This window comes from Lampetra planeri, chromosome 4, assembly GCF_965212315.1.
Source record: "Lampetra planeri chromosome 4, kcLamPlan1.2.h2, whole genome shotgun sequence".
Classification (NCBI taxonomy): domain Eukaryota; kingdom Metazoa; phylum Chordata; class Hyperoartia; order Petromyzontiformes; family Petromyzontidae; genus Lampetra; species Lampetra planeri.
In genome coordinates this window covers 19,187,609-19,206,684 of record NC_136110.1, presented here as the reverse complement: position 1 = coordinate 19,206,684, position 19,076 = coordinate 19,187,609, and the positions used below count along the sequence as shown (strand labels likewise).

The window sequence follows — 19,076 nt, the reverse complement described above, 5'->3', positions numbered from 1 at the left end:
GTCATGGTAAAGCAACGAAGTGCGGCCCAAATCCAAATCATCGGAGCTGAACACATCGGAATATGTCAACAACAATTTACGCAGCGCACCACGTTGCTCCATGGACAGGGAAGAATTTTCGTCACATAAATGAGCAACCCAACGATCATCCGAACTCCTTGGCTCGGAAACCCCAGCAACAACTCCCCGGCTATGTGGACAATCATGGGTCGCAAACGCCGTAGTGGCATGTGCCACAACCGTACCGGCCGGGACACGGACGTTTTCTCCCCCCGCATTAAGCACCTGTAAAAACGGTAATTGATCCGGCCGGACGATGGTCTGTGCCCCCACTAACGCCAACCCGGCTGTTATCGCGGCGGACGGTGACAACAAGACCCCTACTGCTCCTAGCCGATCAGGCAGGGGCTTCCGATACCGCAAGGGTATAAGCATCTGTGTACCAGGTGGGATGTCCACAGATGCGACGGACAGCGCCTGCACCTGTACGGCCGAAGCAGGTCGCCCCCAGGGCGACGGCAGAAACGAGATTTGACGGCCCCCCGGCAGTTCAATACAATTCTCATTGATTTTGATCAAAATGGGCATCTTAGCCAAAAAATCGGTGCCTAACAAACAAGGAACCGCCAAAGATCTCGATATCAACACAACACCCGAGGCCGACACATCCCCAATAGATATCTTAGCATCCACCTGACCCACGATACCCATGCTACCCCCGTTGGCAGCGACGCACGACCCATAAACCGGACGCACAGCCCCCGGCGGGATGCCCAACAGATGAAAAATGACATCCGAAATATTAGTCGCAGACGCGCCGGAGTCGACCAAAATGCGTACGTCCACCCCTTGTATAGACCCCGGTACAGTGGACGAGCCCGTAGCGGCCGCGACGACTCTCCGTGCCAACTTGCGCCATTGCGTGACCGAGCGACAAGGCCCCGTCGAAGGGCATGCTTTAACCACAACGTTAGGATGGCGCAACGACGGTGATGGGTGAGGTGTAAAGCCTTGCCGAGTGTCTGGTGCGTGCCGACATGCCTGTTTCGGAGGATCTTTAGCCGACTTGACCGGTGCCGAGGCCTCCTGCTGCGGCGGAGCCGGGAAGCGGGCCCAGCAGTCTCTGGCGTAGTGGCCCCTACGCCCGCAGCGGAAACACTCGGCCTCGTTGCGCCGAAGCGCAGGCCTCGCCTCCTGACGGCCCCGTTCTGGTAGCGCCGCGCGCGGTCTCGGCCCGCCGCGTCCCGTCCATGGAGCGGAGGCGGCCGTCAGTTGTTGAGGGCCCCGGTCATCCGGAACATAGACAGCCTGCGCAGGGTTCCACCCCAGCGCATCCCCTTCTTTGACGGGCCCCCCCGTCCACGCCGTCACTTGTTTCCAGCGACGGAGGTTGAATTGCGCATCGAGACACTTAGCAGCCGTCCGGGAAGTTAGCTTCTCATGCCCACACACAGGCATGGGGATCCCTAGATCCCGAGACAGCTCCAACATTTTCCCTAATATGAGAGGCTCGAGCAGGTCCTGTGGCGTCTCAGGATAAGCTGCCATGGCCAGCTCCAGCACCGCACCCCTGAACGCCACGGGCGACTCCTCTGGTGCTCGTTGTCGTTGAGCGAATCGCCGATGCGCATCATCTGGTGGCTCATAAGCATCGGCCATTTCTTGAAAAACACCACTTAAAGTTGCCTTCTTATCGGTCGTTATGGAACGGAAGAATCGGACAGATTCGTCGTCCAGGAGAGTCGGCAACACCTCCAAAGCCTCCGCATCGGTCCATCTTGCTGTGCGTACCGCCGCCAAGAAGCGGCAGGTGAACGCGCTCCAGTCCCCACCGACGGAAAATTCTTTAACCGTTGTAAGGTGGCGACTCCGACTCCTCTTCCCGCCGTCTTCCAATGGTGGTGGTTGTGATGGCAAATTCAAAATGGCGTCGGCCCGCGGCGTGGCCAAGATGGCGGTTTGGCGCCACGGAGCGCGCAAAATGGCGGCCTCTTGCCGCGTGGGCAATGGCGGCGGCAGGACAGGCAACGTGGCGGCCCGCGGAGCACCACTTGCATCATCCATCGTCCCTGGCGCGACGAGATGGCATAGATGCGCCAGGACGTCCTTAAGTGCCTCCAGTTGTACCGCCATCGCTTGCCATCGTTGATCCGCGTCTGATGATGTCGACGGACCCGCCACCGCGCCAACATCCTCCACTCCCGTTCCCGTGGTCGCCTCAGCCGGGCTCTCCTCCACCACCCCAACAGGATCCGTGGTTGGAGGGAGTTCGTCGTCGTCGGACGAAGAAGCCGATGCAGGCGCCGGATTAACTTTCTTCCTCACTTGTTTCGACATGCCGTTGCACTTCCGACACCAGTGTAATAAACGACTGGACCACAATGTCTGGCTCAGTGTCCTTTATTCGGTTCGTGCTGTACACCCACACGGCTGTCTTTACTCTGTAGCTTCTCCACGGTGCTGACTCCAATGTCGGCCCGATCCACAACAGCAGCTCCGCTGCTGTTTCTCTCACACAGCCCCCCTTGGCTGTACTCGCTGCAACTCCTCTCCCTCCGCAGCTCTGACAGCCTCTTGCTGTCTCTCTCTCTCTCCGCAGCTCCTCCTGGCAGCCACACCGCTGCCTCTAACATGCAGCCCTCTCTCTCTCTCTCTCCGCAGCTCCTCCTGGCAGCCACACCGCTGCCTCTAACACGCAGCCCTTCTGGCTGTCTCCTCTGCAGCTGCACACCACTCCGCAGCTTCCTCTTATCTTCGGGGTTGGCTCCCGATGGCCGTCGGCGCCCCCCCCTCTCCACACTCGCCCGCGTGGCCTCACTCTTTTCCGCTCACACCCCGACCCCTTCCCCTTCCGGTTTACCCGCTTAAGGACCCGAACCTTCCCCCCACGTCACATGACTCCACCCCCCGTGACGTCACATCCGGAAGGTCGCTTACGCCCGCATTACACTAGTGTAATAAAAGACTCCGTTAGGCACTGCTGGTCTCCACTTGTCTTTTATTCAGGTTCTTTTCCGCACCCCGCTGGTCTCCTCCACGGACCAGCGTTGTCTCGCACGCGCCCCGCGCACGCTCCCTCTCGCGTGCCACGCACGCTCCTCCGTTAGCTTCTCTACTCCCGCACTCCGCACACCGCTGGCAGACGACGTGCTGAGGTCCTTTGGCCACGTGGCCGATGGCATGGATCTCTCTCTCACCACCCAACGTGGCTCAGACTCTTAACTTCCCCGACTGTCCCGATCTTCTGGGCTCCCACTTAAATCCATTCCCCCCACGTGACCCTGACTCCTCCCCTTCCGGATCATCAGATCCGGCCTTCCCATACTACCCCGCTGGCTCTGCCCCCATTCACCTCGCCTCCCATTGGAGCCGAGGTGAACGGTGGCCCCTCCCACATGCCCCGCAGACCAGGCTCCGCCCCCCAATACCCCGGGCCGTGTGATTGGACCAGAGCCCAGCAACAACCCCATTTATGATCGCATTACATGACCCCCCCGCCCGATGAAAAAGCCAGCCGTCCCGGCTGCAATAGGACAAAATAATGTGAGCGACAGCATCACAATCAAGAATCACCAGACACAACGGAGAGTATAACAACAACACAATTAACGAAAGGGAAGGGATTTGGAACGAGTGCGGGTCGCCGGCCCGTCCTTCACGAGAGGCGGCGCCCTCAAAGGTCGCAGTCCCGACCGAGTTTTAGGAGCGGCGAAACCGGAACCATCCGCCACTGGTGGAGGCCTGTCCGTCCCAGCACCCCGTTTCCCAGAGAGGTCCGTAGTCGGGGCCCCGTGCAACTGCAACCGTGGCGGGGTTGGAGGGGCAGCGGGGCCAAGTGTCCCCGTCGCCGTGGTAGGCCCAACCGGTGCAGGAATCCCTGTGTCCGGCAGGATCACAGCCGGCCCGTCTGACACGGTTGACTCTCCGGCGTTGACATCGTGTCCCTGGCCGGAGACTCCGGCTGAAGAGGCGGGCGAGGGCGACTCCGACAGTCCCACGCGAAGTGTCCAAGACTCCCGCAGCGGTAACACGACGAGTCGGCCCGCCGCCCGGCTTCCCCCCCCGTCTCGGCGATCCCTCAGCGGTGGCCCGGAGTGCAACTCCGCTCCCCCTCGAGGAACCCACTGGCCCGCCGCCGCAGTGAGATCGCCAGGCCCCCTCTCGTCCGGCACGAAGACGGCCTTCGACGGAGTCCACCCGACGGCGTCTCCCTCCATGGTCGGGCTCCCCGTCCAGGCGGTCATCTGCGCCCAACAGCGCAAGTTGAACTGCACGTTGAGGCACTTGGCTGCCATCCGGGAGGTCAGCTGCTCATGGCCGCACACCGGCAGCGGAATGCCCAAGTCCTTGGACAGCTCCAACATCTTACCCAGTATCAAGGGCTCCAACAAGTCGGGCTCCGTCTCTGGATACACGGCAATGGCCAGCTCAAGCACAGCGCCCCGGAAAGCCACAGGCGATTCCTCTGTTGCCCGTTGCCTCTGGATGAATCTGCGGTGTGCGTCGTCCGGAGGCTCGTACGCTTCCACCATTTCGTCGAACGCCCCTTTCAGCGTTGTCTCGCACGCGCCCTGCGCACGCTCTCTCTCGCTTGCCATGCACGCTCCTCCGTTAGCTCCTTTACTCCTGCACTCCGCACACTGCTGGCCAACGGCGTGCTGAGGTTCTTCGGCCACGTGGCCGATGGCGCGGATCTCTCTCTCACCACCCAACGTGGCTCAGACTCTTAACTTCCCCGACTGCCCCAATCTCTTCCGGGCTCCCACGTATATACATTCCCCCCACGTGACCCTGACTCCTCCCCTTCCGGATCGTCAGATCCGGGTTTCCCATACTACCCCGCTGGCTCCGCCCCCATTCACCTCGCCTCCCATTGGAGCCGAGGTGAACGGTGGCCCCTCCCACACGCCCCGCAGACCAGGCCCCGCCGCCCAATACCCCGGGCCGTATGATTGGACCAGAGCCCAGCAACAACCACATTTACGCTCGCATTACACTAACATTAAAATAATCGTTCATTCTTGAAGTTAATATTTGATCTATTATCATTATTAATATTTCTTTTTCATCTTCCTTTTCAGATGACATTTAAACATGGAAAGAAAATTGACTAAAGACGAATTAATTTTATGGATGCTAAAGGCAGCTATAATCTTAAAAAAAGAGTCCGAAATAAATTTAAAAAGACAGTTCGTGCATAACGCATTCATGTTAATGTTCTAACATTTGTTGAAGTAAATTAGATCAATCTAATATGTGATTTGTTGAAATAAATGTCTTATTTTGCGATCGGTATATTGTACTGGACTCGCGTTCAGTTGCAATCCATAAAAAAATAATAACCCTAATGCGTTCTAACTTTTGGGCCACCCGTGTATCGGGACGATCAACCTGGTTTCTCTTTCGTATAAAAAACCGACCAATGCATGCTCTGCTCTAGCGCGGCCGCGGTGCAAAGCCTTGTGGTCGTGGGTGCAAGACACGTGGTCGTGGGTGCAAGGCACGTGGCCACGTGGTCGTGGGTGCAGGCACGTGGTCGTGGGTGCAGGCACGCAGCCGCGTGGTCGTGAGCACGCTGCTTGTTGTTACACCACCCCCTCTCCCCGCCCCCCCCAGATGTTGTGCAGAACATCACGTGTGGGGATATTTTAGTCGTCTGTCTATTTCCTAAAAAACATCGGCGCTGGCGATTTAAAAAACAAATCCCCAGAAGGAACCAATCAGAGATGATTAGCTGCTGTTTGGCAGCGCTCGTTCAAAGCCAAAAGAAACAAAGATGCGAATTGAAGAAAAATATCCTCCCCTGTGTAGCCTTGACAGACTGTCGGGGGAAGCGCTGTTAGCGAGCACCTGTGAAGCCGGGACGGCACACGAGGGGGCTGGTGGCCAGAACCACGCCAGACCGCCTGTGTCTCTTCTAGCGGCGATGTTTACACACCGCACCAGGTAACTTATTTGTGGCTGAGTCGACCTATGGGAGGAAGCCCAGGACTGGGTCAGATAATTGTCACCCATGTCGGCCGTGAGCGGGAATTGAACTCGGGTCGCCGGGTTCGTAGCGCAGCGAAGCGCTAACTGCTAACCCCACTGCCCCCTACAATACGCGCACACACGCACATAAACAATGCCGTCGAGGTAGGCAAATACATGAGTTTACAGCGCCTCTCAGTGAGTAATGGACCAGGCGTCGGTCCGGCAGGGGTCAAGTTTACGTTAACTTGAGGGGGAAACTCGTCGTGTTTCTCGCGAGTGACGGCTTCCCTCCGTGCGCACGCGGTGCTGACGTGCGGACATCGATCCGTGTGGCTGCGTCACGAAGGGCGCGCACTGCTGCGGCCCGGGTGTGTGTGTGTCTGCAGTGTGCAGACCGTGCCTGTTGTGTCCAGGGTGTCTATGTTGTGTACAGGGTGTTTATGTGGGCTCCAGCGTGTCTCTGTTGTGTCCACTGCGAATGTGTCCCCGTGAGAATTCCACCGCGAGTGTGTCACTGCGAATGTTTCGGTGCGAGTGTGTCACTGCGAGTGTGTGGCTCACACATGGTGGAGGAGGCAGGCCCGTAGTCATATTTGCTGCCGTTCACTGCGTGCAGCGCCGACACCGCTTCATTGGCCACCAGCTCCTAGTACCCACAACGTAGGACAGACAAAGGTCCCCCGTGTAGCCTTGTCACACTGTTGGGGCAAGTGCTGTTCGCGAGGAGCAACCGATGAAGACCGGAACGGCGCACGAGGGGGTGGGTGGGCAGCACCACGCCCGGCCGCCTTTGTCTCTCTCGTGCCGATGTTTGCACACTGCGCCAGATACATGGTGCGGTGTGCAAACATCGCTGCTAGGTACTCAAGTGAGAGGCCCAGGACTGGTGTAGACACTTGTCACTGACGTTAGTCGTCGGTGGGAATTGGGCACATCCGAATATATACAGACATACACTCGTTCATACTCGTATACACACACACACTCCACACACAAACACCGATATAAACTGCTTTGGCATGAGGTGCCTGGGCATATGGGCTGCATCACCCTGCCAGTGCATCCGTACCCGATGGAGGAGCTCGATTATAATGGAACAGTGCCCGAGATCTTTCAAGGATCCGTGACCTTACATAATCTCAACTGGACGGAACCCAGGATGGATCGTCGGCAGGTCGGTCTGAATTGTTTTAATCTGGCACGGGGTATCCCTTGAAGGGCATCTACATTTTCTTCCACAGGCGTAAAGAGAGGCAATAGCCGTGGCTGACAATACACGGCACCTTCGTGTGGAGCGACAGGCCAGGCGGCTTCCACACAGAGCGTCACTTCCACAGCCGATGGTGATAAGAGGGCACGGCGACCTCCCACTGCCGAACCGGAGTAGGTCACGAGCTCACTGGCCAGAGATTGCAATACAAATGTGAACAAATGTTCACGATTGTATTGCTCCGTCACTCCATCACCTACAGCCTGGGTACGTTGTGTCATCACTCGTAAATATACAGACACAAAGATAAAGATCCCCCGTGTAGCCTTCACAGAATTTGGGGGAAAGTGCTGTTGGCGAGCACCTATGAAGGCCGGCATGGCACACAAGGGGGTGGGTAACCAGAACCAGACCCGTCTGCCTTTGTCTCCCCAGTGTTGATAATGTTTGCACACCGCACCTGATACTCATTTGAAGATGAGTCGACCTAGGGGAGGCCGAGAACCGGTTCAAATAATCGTCACTGGTGTTGACCGTGAGTGGGAATCGAACTCGTTACGCCAGGTTCGTAATGCAGCGTAGCGCTAACCGCTACAACGAGCTATCCCCGCCGCGCACACACATGCACACATACACACGTGTGAGCATAGCGACACACGCAAATGCGTGATGGGTCTTGTTAGTGCAGCGCATGATGGGTCAGAACCAGAGATTAATTTCACCCTTCACAGACTGGCAGCCACGGGTGGCACCGAGTAGCAGCCATAGCGAGAGAACGTACTGGATGCGGTGTTCCGGGTGCAATTGTATTTATAATTTTAATGAAGTGGACACAAACGTGGATAAGGCCAAATCACGTCCAATATTTTCAATGTCATTCTCTCGTTTGGTTTCGTGCACTGTCCGCATCGTTCGTGACCATTCGGCCTGCAGTTACTATGGCACTCAGAGATGATCTCAAATGCTGCTTGTGGTTCATGAGCCCCGAGTTCAACCCCTTCAAGAGAGACCTCAAAGAGCAGTGTGACCGGACAGCACTGCGCATGCGAGATGATTTAGCGTTCCTTAAATAACTATTGACATTACATTGCATGGGAGGGGTGGGGCAGATATGAAATCATGATGATGATGGATAAATACATCCCGGGTCACCAACCCAGGCAAGCCTTGGCTACAACGAAGTCCTGGCCCTGGCGGCGAGGTTTTCGGGGCCCTGTCGGTGCGGTGCACGATGGTGGCGATGGCGGTGGAAGTGGCGGCGGCGGTGCTGGTGGTGACGATGGTGGCGGTGGTGGTGGCGATGGCGGCGGTGGTGGTGGCGATGGTGGTGGCGATGGCGATGGTGGCAGCGGTGGCAGTGGCGGCGTCGCGCTCTCTCACCACGCAGTGACGGTTGGGGATGGCGCTGCGGCGGTGCGCGTATGGGTAGAGGAGCAGCTGGGCGTAGGCGTGCACCGTCACGTAGGCGCGGAGGAGCCGCCGCTGGCGCTTCAGGAAGCGCGCTGCCGCCTTCACCTCGGGCTCCGACTCGGGGCGGCCCCCGCAGTACGTCTCATCGCACGGGTGCACGGAGGCGCCCGCCCCTGGGACGAGCGCCGCAGACGCTGATTACCCCCCCCACCCTCCACTTCCCCCACTCTCCCCCCTCACTATCCACTCCCCCCCCTCGCACCATCCCCCCCACCCTCTATTCCGGCCTCCACTCCACTCCACCCCCCCATACCCCCCCTCTTCCACCCACTTCCCTCCCCTCCCACCACCCACCCTCCCCCCATCCCCCCCTCCCCCCCACACTCTTTACTCCCCTCCACCTCCCCACCCCCTACTCCCCCTCGCCCTCCACCCCCCCCAACCCCCCCCACCCTCCACTCCCCCATTCCTCCCCCTCTCCACCTCTCACTCCCCCTCTCCCACCGTGTAGGGTAGCCAACACCACGTCCGGCCGCCTGGTCTCCCCACTGCCGATGTTAGCACGCCGCACTCATTTAAGGCTGAGTCGAACTAGGGGAGACCACCACGCCCCCGCTCCCACCCCGCCAGCACAGGTTCGGGTGAATGCCACTGAGGTTGTACCGTGGCCAGGAATCAAACACCTTCACTCAGTGGGTGAACCACTCAGGATACGCACGCACGCACACACGCATCTTGATGAGGACTCAGCTCATTGCCTATGGACAAGTTGTGCTTTCTTGCCATGGGAATGTGGAATTCAGAGCACTTGTTTGAGCAGGGAGGCACGCTGACTGTTGTTTTTTCTCAAATTCTTGTTTTTCGTGAGCATTCAAATCGTGTTGTCTCCCTTTCTCAATCGTAAAAACAAAAACGTGGAAATATCAGCGCAGAAAAAAACACCACGATTTGAGAAAAATTTCACAAGTACAGTGCGGCGGTTAAAGTGTGTTCCTGAAAGCTGGGTGTAGGGAATTCACGTGAAGTAAAAAAACTGTTCTAATGAATATTATATTGTAAACCATCCTAGAATCACGCCGCCGAGTTTCACGTGTGTATACATAGCCGGCGGTTGGACACAATTCATGGAAACATGAAATGTGTTACCAATATTTAGCCTAAAAATACTCGGCCCAGTGTAAACTTAAAGGCTCCAGCACGTTGCGTCGTTGATATTTTTCGCCAATTACATTTCGCGGAAACCGCGTGATTATGGAACGCTTCCAACGTTTGGGTTTTTCTTTGAGAACTGAACCCACAGCTTGTGCAAGCCGTTGGTCAAGGCGAGTGTGACATGGCCACCTCCACCGAGTGACTTCCGGCCAACGGTGGTGGAGACTCCACACCGACCCTGTAGAGGGGTTTTCACGAAGCTATTCGGAGCGGAAGCTGTGACCGCGTGCGCCGCGTTCCGCGTACCGCTCCAGCCGACGTTCCAGTTGCGGTTGGCATCCGCTCCCAGGCAGCCTTTGCGCGACGTTTTGGATCGCGTCTTCCGCCACAGGCGATCCTGCCGAGGGGGCGAGGAGGCAGAGGTGACACACGGCGCATCGCGGTGACGCGTGCGGCTCACGAGGCCTCCGCTTCGCCCGGGGGACGAAGGAAACGCAGAAACTCGTTGGGCCTCGCCTCCGAAACGACGCTGGTGTTGCGCGTGCCTCGCGTCGTTTGTCATCCGCGTGTCGTGACTCAAAACGGTTTACCTCGTGGCACGGAAACACGAGTTATACTCCGATGCTGTCCTGAAGGACATCCGGTGGTCCACCAAAGCATCATTCACTGTTCGCACACGTTGTTTGGTGACCAGCTGCACATGAAACAAAGATCCCCTGTATAGCCTTAACAGACTGTTGGGGCAAGTGCTGTTAGCGAGCACCCATGAAGGCTGGCACGGCACACTAGAGCGTGGTGCTGGCTTGCCGACCTCCCTCGGTGCCATGCCATCCTTCATAGGTGCTTGCTAACAGCACTTGTCCCAACAGCCTATGTAGGCTGAAGCCAGGGCCACCATAGCAGGCAAGTGAATGACCGCTCTAGGAGGAGAGTGAACGCGAGTTGGGTCAAAGCGACATTTGGCGGCGCATGGCCCGGCGCCACGCTAGCGCCGGTCTGGTGTGGCCTTGAACCTGGACCCAGTTGAAAGGAATCCATAGTGCAGACGATCGTGGGGGCAACGAAGTGGCTTATCATTGCGTGAAAATGTATAGGCGCCAAGGACTCTAAACGCATGACATTGTTTCTAAACGTGGAGGGGAAAACCAGAGGACCCGGAGAAAATCCACGTGACCACGGGGACAGAGAGACACGCAAACTCCAAATATACAGCAGGTGTCAGGGTCGGGTTCGAACCCACGACCTCCTGCATACCAGGCGAGGTAGTTAACATCTCCGCGGGGAGAGAGAGAGGCACTACAACTCCAAATATAAAGCAGGTGTCAGGGTCGGGTTCAAACCCACAACCTCCAGTATACCAGGCGAGGTAGTTAACATCTCGCCACCGTGGTGCCCTGATACTGAGCGACTGACCTTGTTCCAGCTGTAGGCGTAGCCATCCACATTGAGCACGGGCATGACGTAGAAGTCGAGGCGGTTGAGTAAACGACGCATGGCCGGGTCACTGCGCTGGGTGCGCACAGCCTGGGGGCGAGGGGGGGCAGGGGGTGGGATGGGCGGTGGGGGGGTGAAGGAGGGAGGGCACGGGGGTGGTCAGCCACAGATTAACACACAACAACACATTAACACATAACCACAGATTAACACACAACAACACATTAACAAACAACCACAGATTAACACACGACCACACATTAACACACAACCACACATGAACAAACAACCACAGATTAACACACGACCACACATTAACACACGACCACAGATTAACACACAATCATACATTAACACACAACCACACTCTTAATTTAGGAGCTTTCGTGACTGCAGGAATTATTCTTTGGTTCTTTTCGGTTAAGTCACGTCTAAAAATAAAATAATAAATTAAAATAACATATTACGACGTTTCGATTGCAACACAAGCAATCATCATCAGGTATAAAAGAAATAGCAACAAAAATCTAACTAGAAAACTATAGACAGACATACAAGCAGACAGACATCACAACGGCACACAGAGAGAGGACACAAATCGGCACAAAGAGAGGGGTCGTTTCTGTGACGGTCCCTTAAATATAGAGAGGGGGGGCGGGGAAGGAGAGAGGGAGGGGGCAGAGAGAACTAGCATATCAATGAGTGTACGGCAACGTACTGCTGTTGCAAGTAAGATGACAATGTGGAACGGGCACGCAAAATTGAAAACGGGCACGCAAAATTGAAAATTAGGAGACAGGCACACGAAAATTAAATAACCTAGCAAAATATCGAAATGTGATGTAATACAACACAGAGAGTCGGTTAACACACAATTAACGCATAGCCTGGTTGATTACGTGTTTCAAAATGTGCTAAGTTAGAATTTTAAGTGTGAAAATTCCAAAGAGAGGACACAGGCAGAGAGAACAAATAGCCAGAAAGAAAAAGGATAAGCTTAAAACTTCCCCGTAGAAGTGGTTCAATCTTAATTTAGGAGCTTTCGTGACTGCAGGAATTATTCTTTGGTTCTTTTCGGTTAAGTCACGTCTAAAAAAAAAATATTTTATTTCAAAGAATAATTCCTGCAGTCACGAAAGCTCCTAAATTAAGATTGAACCACTTCTACGGGGAAGTTTTAAGCTTATCCTTTTTCTTTCTGGCTATTTGTTCTCTCTGCCTGTGTCCTCTCTTTGGAATTTTCACACTTAAAATTCTAACTTAGCACATTTTGAAACACGTAATCAACCAGGCTATGCGTTAATTGTGTGTTAACCGACTCTCTGTGTTGTATTACATCACATTTCGATATTTTGCTAGGTTATTTAATTTTCGTGTGCCTGTCTCCTAATTTTCAATTTTGCGTGCCCGTTTTCAATTTTGCGTGCCCGTTCCACATTGTCATCTTACTTGCAACAGCAGTACGTTGCCGTACACTCATTGATATGCTAGTTCTCTCTGCCCCCTCCCTCTCTCCTTCCCCGCCCCCCCTCTCTATATTTAAGGGACCGTCACAGAAACGACCCCTCTCTTTGTGCCGATTTGTGTCCTCTCTCTGTGTGCCGTTGTGATGTCTGTCTGCTTGTATGTCTGTCTATAGTTTTCTAGTTAGATTTTTGTTGCTATTTCTTTTATACCTGATGATGATTGCTTGTGTTGCAATCGAAACGTCGTAATATGTTATTTTAATTTATTATTTTATTTTTAGACGTGACTTAACCGAAAAGAACCAAAGGACACAACCACACATTAACACACAACCATACATTAACCCGCGACCACACATTAGCACAGCAGATGCACTCATATCATTACAAGAGGGAGAGTGCGTGGAGGGAAGTAAAGTGCGCTGAGAGGGGAGAGGTAGGAGAGTGCGTGGAGGGGAGTAGAGTGAGATGAGAGGGGAGAGGTGGGAGAGTGCGTGGAGGGGAGTAGAGTGAGATGAGAGGGGAGAGGTGGGAGAGTGCGTGGAGGGGAGTAGAGTGAGACGAGATGGGAGAGGTAGGAGAGGCGATCTGCGAAACAAACAGACCCAATCACACTAAAGCTGCACCTCCTTCACGAACCACTGGCAAAAGGCTGGACTGATCCACTCGCGCGCATGCATCCCGCAGTCGAGCCACATCGAGGGCTTCGTCCCACCTTTCTTTTTTCCCACCTAGATAGAGGAGAACGAAAACAACTTAGAGACACAGAGAGAATGAGATGGGATGGGACACTCAGAGGGACAGAGAAACTTTTGACTTTTAAACAACTTTTATTTCCGCCAGCAGTAACAGCACTGGAGGCGATTCCGATACGAAATACACAGTCACCAGAAAACAAATAAAAAACGCTATAAATACACGTGCTGTGGCGCTAAATGCGCCGAAATAAAAGTCACGTGGTGATGGTCATCGCGCACGCCACGGCGACGAGCGAGCACTTCAGAAGGTGAACATGAGGGTGCCGTCCACGCTGATACAGAGGGATTTTCCGGCCCCCAGCTTTCGAGGAAGACGCGCACATCACCGGCACGTGTAGAGTGAGATGGGATGAGAGAGTGAGATGGGATGAGACACAGAGAGGGACACAGAGAGAGTGAGATGGGATGAGAGTGAGATGGGATAAGACCCAGAGGGATACAGAGAGAGTGAGATGGGATGAGACACAGAGAGGGATACAGAGAGAGTGAGATGGGATGAGAGAGTGAGATGGGATGAGACACAGAGAGGGACACAGAGAGAGTGAGATGGGATGAGAGTGAGATGGGATAAGACACAGAGGGATACAGAGAGAGTGAGATGGGATGAGACACAGAGAGGGATACAGAGAGAGTGAGATGGGATGAGAGAGTGAGATGGGATGAGACACAGAGAGGGATACAGAGAGAGTGAGATGGGATGAGAGAGTGAGATGGGATGAGACACAGAGAGGGATACAGAGAGAGTGAGATGGGATGAGAGAGTGAGATGGGATGAGACACAGAGAGGGATACAGAGAGAGTGAGATGGGATGAGAGTGAGATGGGATAAGAGACAGAGGGACACAGAGAGAGTGAGATGGGTTAAGGGGGAGATGGAGGAGTGGGGAGTTCCACGATCCCGCCGAGGGTTGCACTGCCCCCGACTTGATCTCGCAAGGTCCACGGCCACGAGGAGCCCACTCTTCTATTGTTTATTACTATGTTTATTACTATGTTTATTTTACCAGGTAAGGCCCACTGAGCTACGTAGTTTATATACCGAGCTACGTCGTAGCTCATTTTCAGAAGCGGTCTGGAATGAAGACCAAACGGTGCTACCCCATGACAGTGCAGTTGGCGATGGAGTAACTCGGTATTTAAACTATGAACTAAAGTCAGTTTAACGCTTTGCATAATGCGCATGGGTAATGTATGTTGACTCACACTTCTGCGCAAGAGAAGTGTGAGTGATCATATCTACGCCTCTATATAAGGAACGAAACAGGTGGACTTCTCCACAAATCTGGTTATCGCCTGATGACGCTAGTTGTAATTCCTGGTGAAACGTCGTACTCAGATTGTAATTGGCATGTTCTGTTTACGTGAGCACCCTTACTAGTTGGCTGTGTCGGGTGGTGGCGGTTTTTAACGACACATTTATATATTTACGCGATCCAACCCCAAACAACTCTATTATGTATAAACTAACGTATATTTTAACCAGGTAAGGCCTACTGAGTTACTCTATATCGCTCTTTTTAAAAAAACGACCTGGCTATGACAAAATATAGTTCAACGAAGTGGCTTTTCACGTGTCTCTCATGCCAAATAATCTGAACGCGTGTCGATTCTAAATGTGCAGCGGGGAAAAATGGAGGACCCAGAGAAGAGTAAACTCGACCACGGGGAGAGATACACGAAAACGCCAAATATGCAGCAGGCATCAGGGTCGGGATCGAACCGACGACCTCCTGCATACCAGGTGAGGTAGTCAACATCTCCTCGCCACCGTGGTGCTCCACAGCGAGCCAGCCGCAAGAGATATTGAGCCTGCAACTCAGGCACGTGACTTGGCCGGTTTACCTGAAGAATGTATAGAGGCCTCCCCTCGTAAGACTTTCCGATGAGTATGCGCGAGACCAGTGCAGGATTCTGTTCCGCGACGTTTGACATCCACGCCACAATCTGCACATGCACACAGAAACCAAGACAAAGATCCCCCGTATAGCCTTAACAGACTGTTGGGGAAAGTGCTGTCAGTGAACAACTTGCACCGCACAGGGACAGCTGCCACTGGGGGTCCCCTGGTGCATCTGTGTGTGTGCGTGTGCGTGAGAGTAATTTGGGCTATTAAAAAATGTAGGTCACATCCTTCCACCCGTTTAGCCGCTGCCTTAATCCAGCACTGCTAATGGTCCATGAACGCGTGAGACCAGAGCCGTGACGAGGTGAGCGGCGCACCTCGTCCAGGGGGTGGTACACATTGTAGTTGTACCCCCGGGCATTCCTCTTGTCTCTGGTGGAGGTCTTGAGCTGGGCATCGATCACCTTCTGGACATCGTCCATCAGAACCCTGCCATCGACATCACCACCAACATCAGCAGGGCCGGCATCTTTGTCATCAGCAGAAGCATCATCGTCATCAATGTTCTTCTATGCACCGTCGAATATGTGTGCTGGTCTCATCGATATCACAGATCATCGGTACTTCATTGGCATGTTGTCGGGTGGTGTTGCGGATCGAGCGCTTGGCCCTAAAGGAAGTGCTGCGAGTTCAATTTTGATCAGGGGCTGACTCAGCCCATCATCCCACTTCGAGGGAGTAAAATGCATACCACGTTGTGGGAGATCAACAAATGGTGTGGATATACCGGCCTCGGGGGGGGGGGGGGGGCGTTCATCCAGCAGTGGATGGACAGAGGGCCAGGCATTATTGTTGTTATTCATTCGATCAACAAAATGTCAAATGCTGCAACCCTCCTCTCATCTGCGACTCATGTTACAAGTGTAGCGTGTACTCTCCTCACCAACACACAGAAGACAGGTAAGGGTTCCAGCACTTTTATTCTACCTTGCCTATCACATACAGCTCCCTCGTTCATCCACAGCACTCTCTCTCCTTCATCCACAGCTCTCTCCCTCCTTCATCCACAGCGTTCTCTCCTTCATGTGAAGCTCTCCTTCCTTCATCCACAGCAATCTCTCACCTTCATCCACAGCTCTCCTTCACATTAAGCTCTCCCTTCGTCATTCACAGCTCGCTCTATCTTTCCTTTATCCACAGCTCTCTCTCTCTCTCTCCTTCATACGATGAAGCTCTCCCACCTTCATCCACAGCTCTTTATCTCTCTCTCTTGTCTCCTTTCACTACGGCCCCACTCCAATTCCCTCCCCTTATCCCGATCTTCTTATTCCGAGCCACCAATCTCCTTTCCTTCACACCTCGGACCGTGTGTCTCCTCATCTCCGGACACCAAGCCCCCCTCTCTCCACACCTCGGGGTTACTCCCGGTCAACTCGGTGCCAGGGATTTACGTCAGTGTGTGGGGGAGTAAAGAATGCCGATGTTGTTGGGGGGCCGTTACGGGGGACGGTTGCACAGAATTTGATTGTGATTGACATGCAATGAAAACTCGTAGTAGGCTATATATATATAACACTCTCATGTAGATAGTTATAAATATATAGCCTGCTACAGCAGGAGGTTTCTACTGAAGAGACTTGTACCGCCCTCTGTCGAGTGGACCAGAGGTCATTTTAATGGCAATCAGGAGTAGTTCTGTAATACCCACTTCCATGAATCATTCTTTAACAAATAAGATATTTCCTCTCGTAACATGAATACCTGAGAGAGCACATTTTAGACAACGTTTGAAGAAAAATAATTAGACGGATGTATTTTGACAAAATATATATATATATCTCCCCGTGGCCACCACGTGTATTCGCGAGGTCGCAAGCGGCACCCACGTGTGCGAGACGTTGGCGCGCGACAGGAAGGCCTTGACCTCCTCGGGGCTCAGCGTGGCCCTGCGTCCCCGTGCGCCGCCCTCGCCGCCGCGGCGGCCCGATCCGGCCACGACGGAGCGGGGGACGCGGAAGTCGGTGGGGGCGCCCGGGTGGATGAGGTCGCCGCTGCTTGGGTGCCACAGGTCCAGCTGCGAACGATGTTGACTCAGTCAAATGTTGCGAGTCGCAAGGAACCGCCGTCAAGAGGGCACTGAAATTGGGATGTTTTGGCGAACTCCATTCGTGCGGGCGTTGCGTGACAGGGAATGTTAGTAACCCGGTGGAAGCCCACGTGCGTGCGGGGGAGATAACGCTTGATGGACCGCGCACAGAGGTGTTCACTAGACCACGTGCTGTACTGCTATATTGCCTGGCGTTCACATTGCCGCCCTGATGCTTTGGGCGTTTCATCAATTTGACCCACCTCTGTCTACCCAGTAGCATAACTGTGTGCATCACAGTTGATTGGCAGGTCACGTGTGTGGTGGTTTAAACTGTGTGCACTGCCACCTATTCCATGCCTGACGAGTATAGAAGAGTAGGCCAAGTACCCTTCGGGGTGGGGGGGGGCTCTCTAGGGCAGAGATTATAAACCTTTAATGGCTACTGCTGTACCCCCCCCCCTTGCTGAATCTTGTTTCAACCGAGTCTACGCCCCCCCTCCGCTTGTCTGACCCAGCGTGGTTCTGAGAAATAAATGTATGAATAATGAACGTCAATATTATAATCAATTGTCCATTTTGTGAGGAATCCTAACTAGCTGCTAGTAACTGCAAGCGAATACCAAAAAAAAATCAACGGACGCTCTGCACGCGTGTGACGTGATGTGTTCTCGCTCGCTGGTTACTCTTGGAAACCCGCATTGTTGATGATCAAGGTGTTTAGAAAGGTCTTCTAGGTTACCATCTAGACTTAAATTGTATCGTAGTTATATGATATTAGCAGATTCATACATCATTATTCACCAATGGCTCTCACGTACGATATAATTTCACACGTTTGTAAATCACCTCGCGTACCCCCTGGGACATTGCCACGTTACCCCCAGGGGTCCGCGTGTAACCCCGGCTGAGAACCACTGCAGTCTCGAGCACCCTCTAGTCGGAGGTCGTTGCGCCAGCAGTGGAGTCAGCAACTAATAGCAGGGCTACGCCTCTCCCTAATTCATCAGATTATTGACTCAAGTAAAGGTGTCTTGGTGGCCCTCAGCTACCTCATCCACAGGCTGGTCGCGTGGCAATGAACACACGGCCAACACGGCTAGAGGCCTGGGTTTCATTCCCAGCCATGCATGCCTGTGGCAATTCGTATCTGAATCCTGAAGTTGAACATCAACCTCGTGACCTGGACCGTTAGTACGGTCCTGGGTCGGTGGTCGAGTGGCGCTCGAGCACTCTGGCGGCACAGCTGACATCCTGGCGTTTTGACTCAAGGTTTCGGCTGCCATTCGTTGAACTTCTTTCGCACCGTACGTAGCCAATCGTTGTAATCGGAGGGTAAGCCGGGGTTCTAAGCGTAGCGATTTGATGTCCTCAGCCTGGCCGCCAATGGCTGCACAAACATAAAAAAACCCAGCACATTGAATCTGGCTTTAAGCATTATTCAGCTCATTAAATTTTTTGAGAGTTAATTCGTTGGGCGTGCAATTAACACGCCAGCCGGGCGAAACAAAACCGGCATCTCGCCAGCCCGAATAGGTGCTCGCAAAGAGAACCTGCCCGCATAAGCTTCTCCAAGTTCAAACAACAGAGAGTGAGAGAGAGCTTTGCGTGCGGATGCAGTGCATGTGTTCGGGTATAACATGCGCAGCATGACAGAGGGCAGGAAGGTTTGAAAAGTGACCCATGACCAATTATATGCCCTGCAGATAATTTCCCACACATGTGCTCCCCCCCCACACCCCCA

At 53.9% G+C, this 19,076-nt stretch overlaps 1 protein-coding gene across 1 annotated transcript in view; it reads right to left on the bottom strand.

Annotated features, from left to right (window-relative positions):
• LOC144717773 (carboxypeptidase A6-like) overlaps window positions 1-19,076 on the bottom strand; it is a 32,731-nt gene that overhangs the window by 8,980 nt on the left and 4,675 nt on the right. Inside the window, exons 3-10 of the mRNA XM_078593409.1 lie at window positions 17,133-17,320; window positions 15,624-15,735; window positions 15,246-15,347; window positions 13,272-13,376; window positions 11,159-11,269; window positions 10,052-10,142; window positions 8,564-8,766; window positions 6,535-6,619 (exon numbers count right to left, since the gene is read on the bottom strand). Coding sequence (XP_078449535.1) covers window positions 6,535-6,619; window positions 8,564-8,766; window positions 10,052-10,142; window positions 11,159-11,269; window positions 13,272-13,376; window positions 15,246-15,347; window positions 15,624-15,735; window positions 17,133-17,320 — 997 coding nt within the window. The remainder of the gene's footprint in view (window positions 1-6,534; window positions 6,620-8,563; window positions 8,767-10,051; window positions 10,143-11,158; window positions 11,270-13,271; window positions 13,377-15,245; window positions 15,348-15,623; window positions 15,736-17,132; window positions 17,321-19,076) is intronic.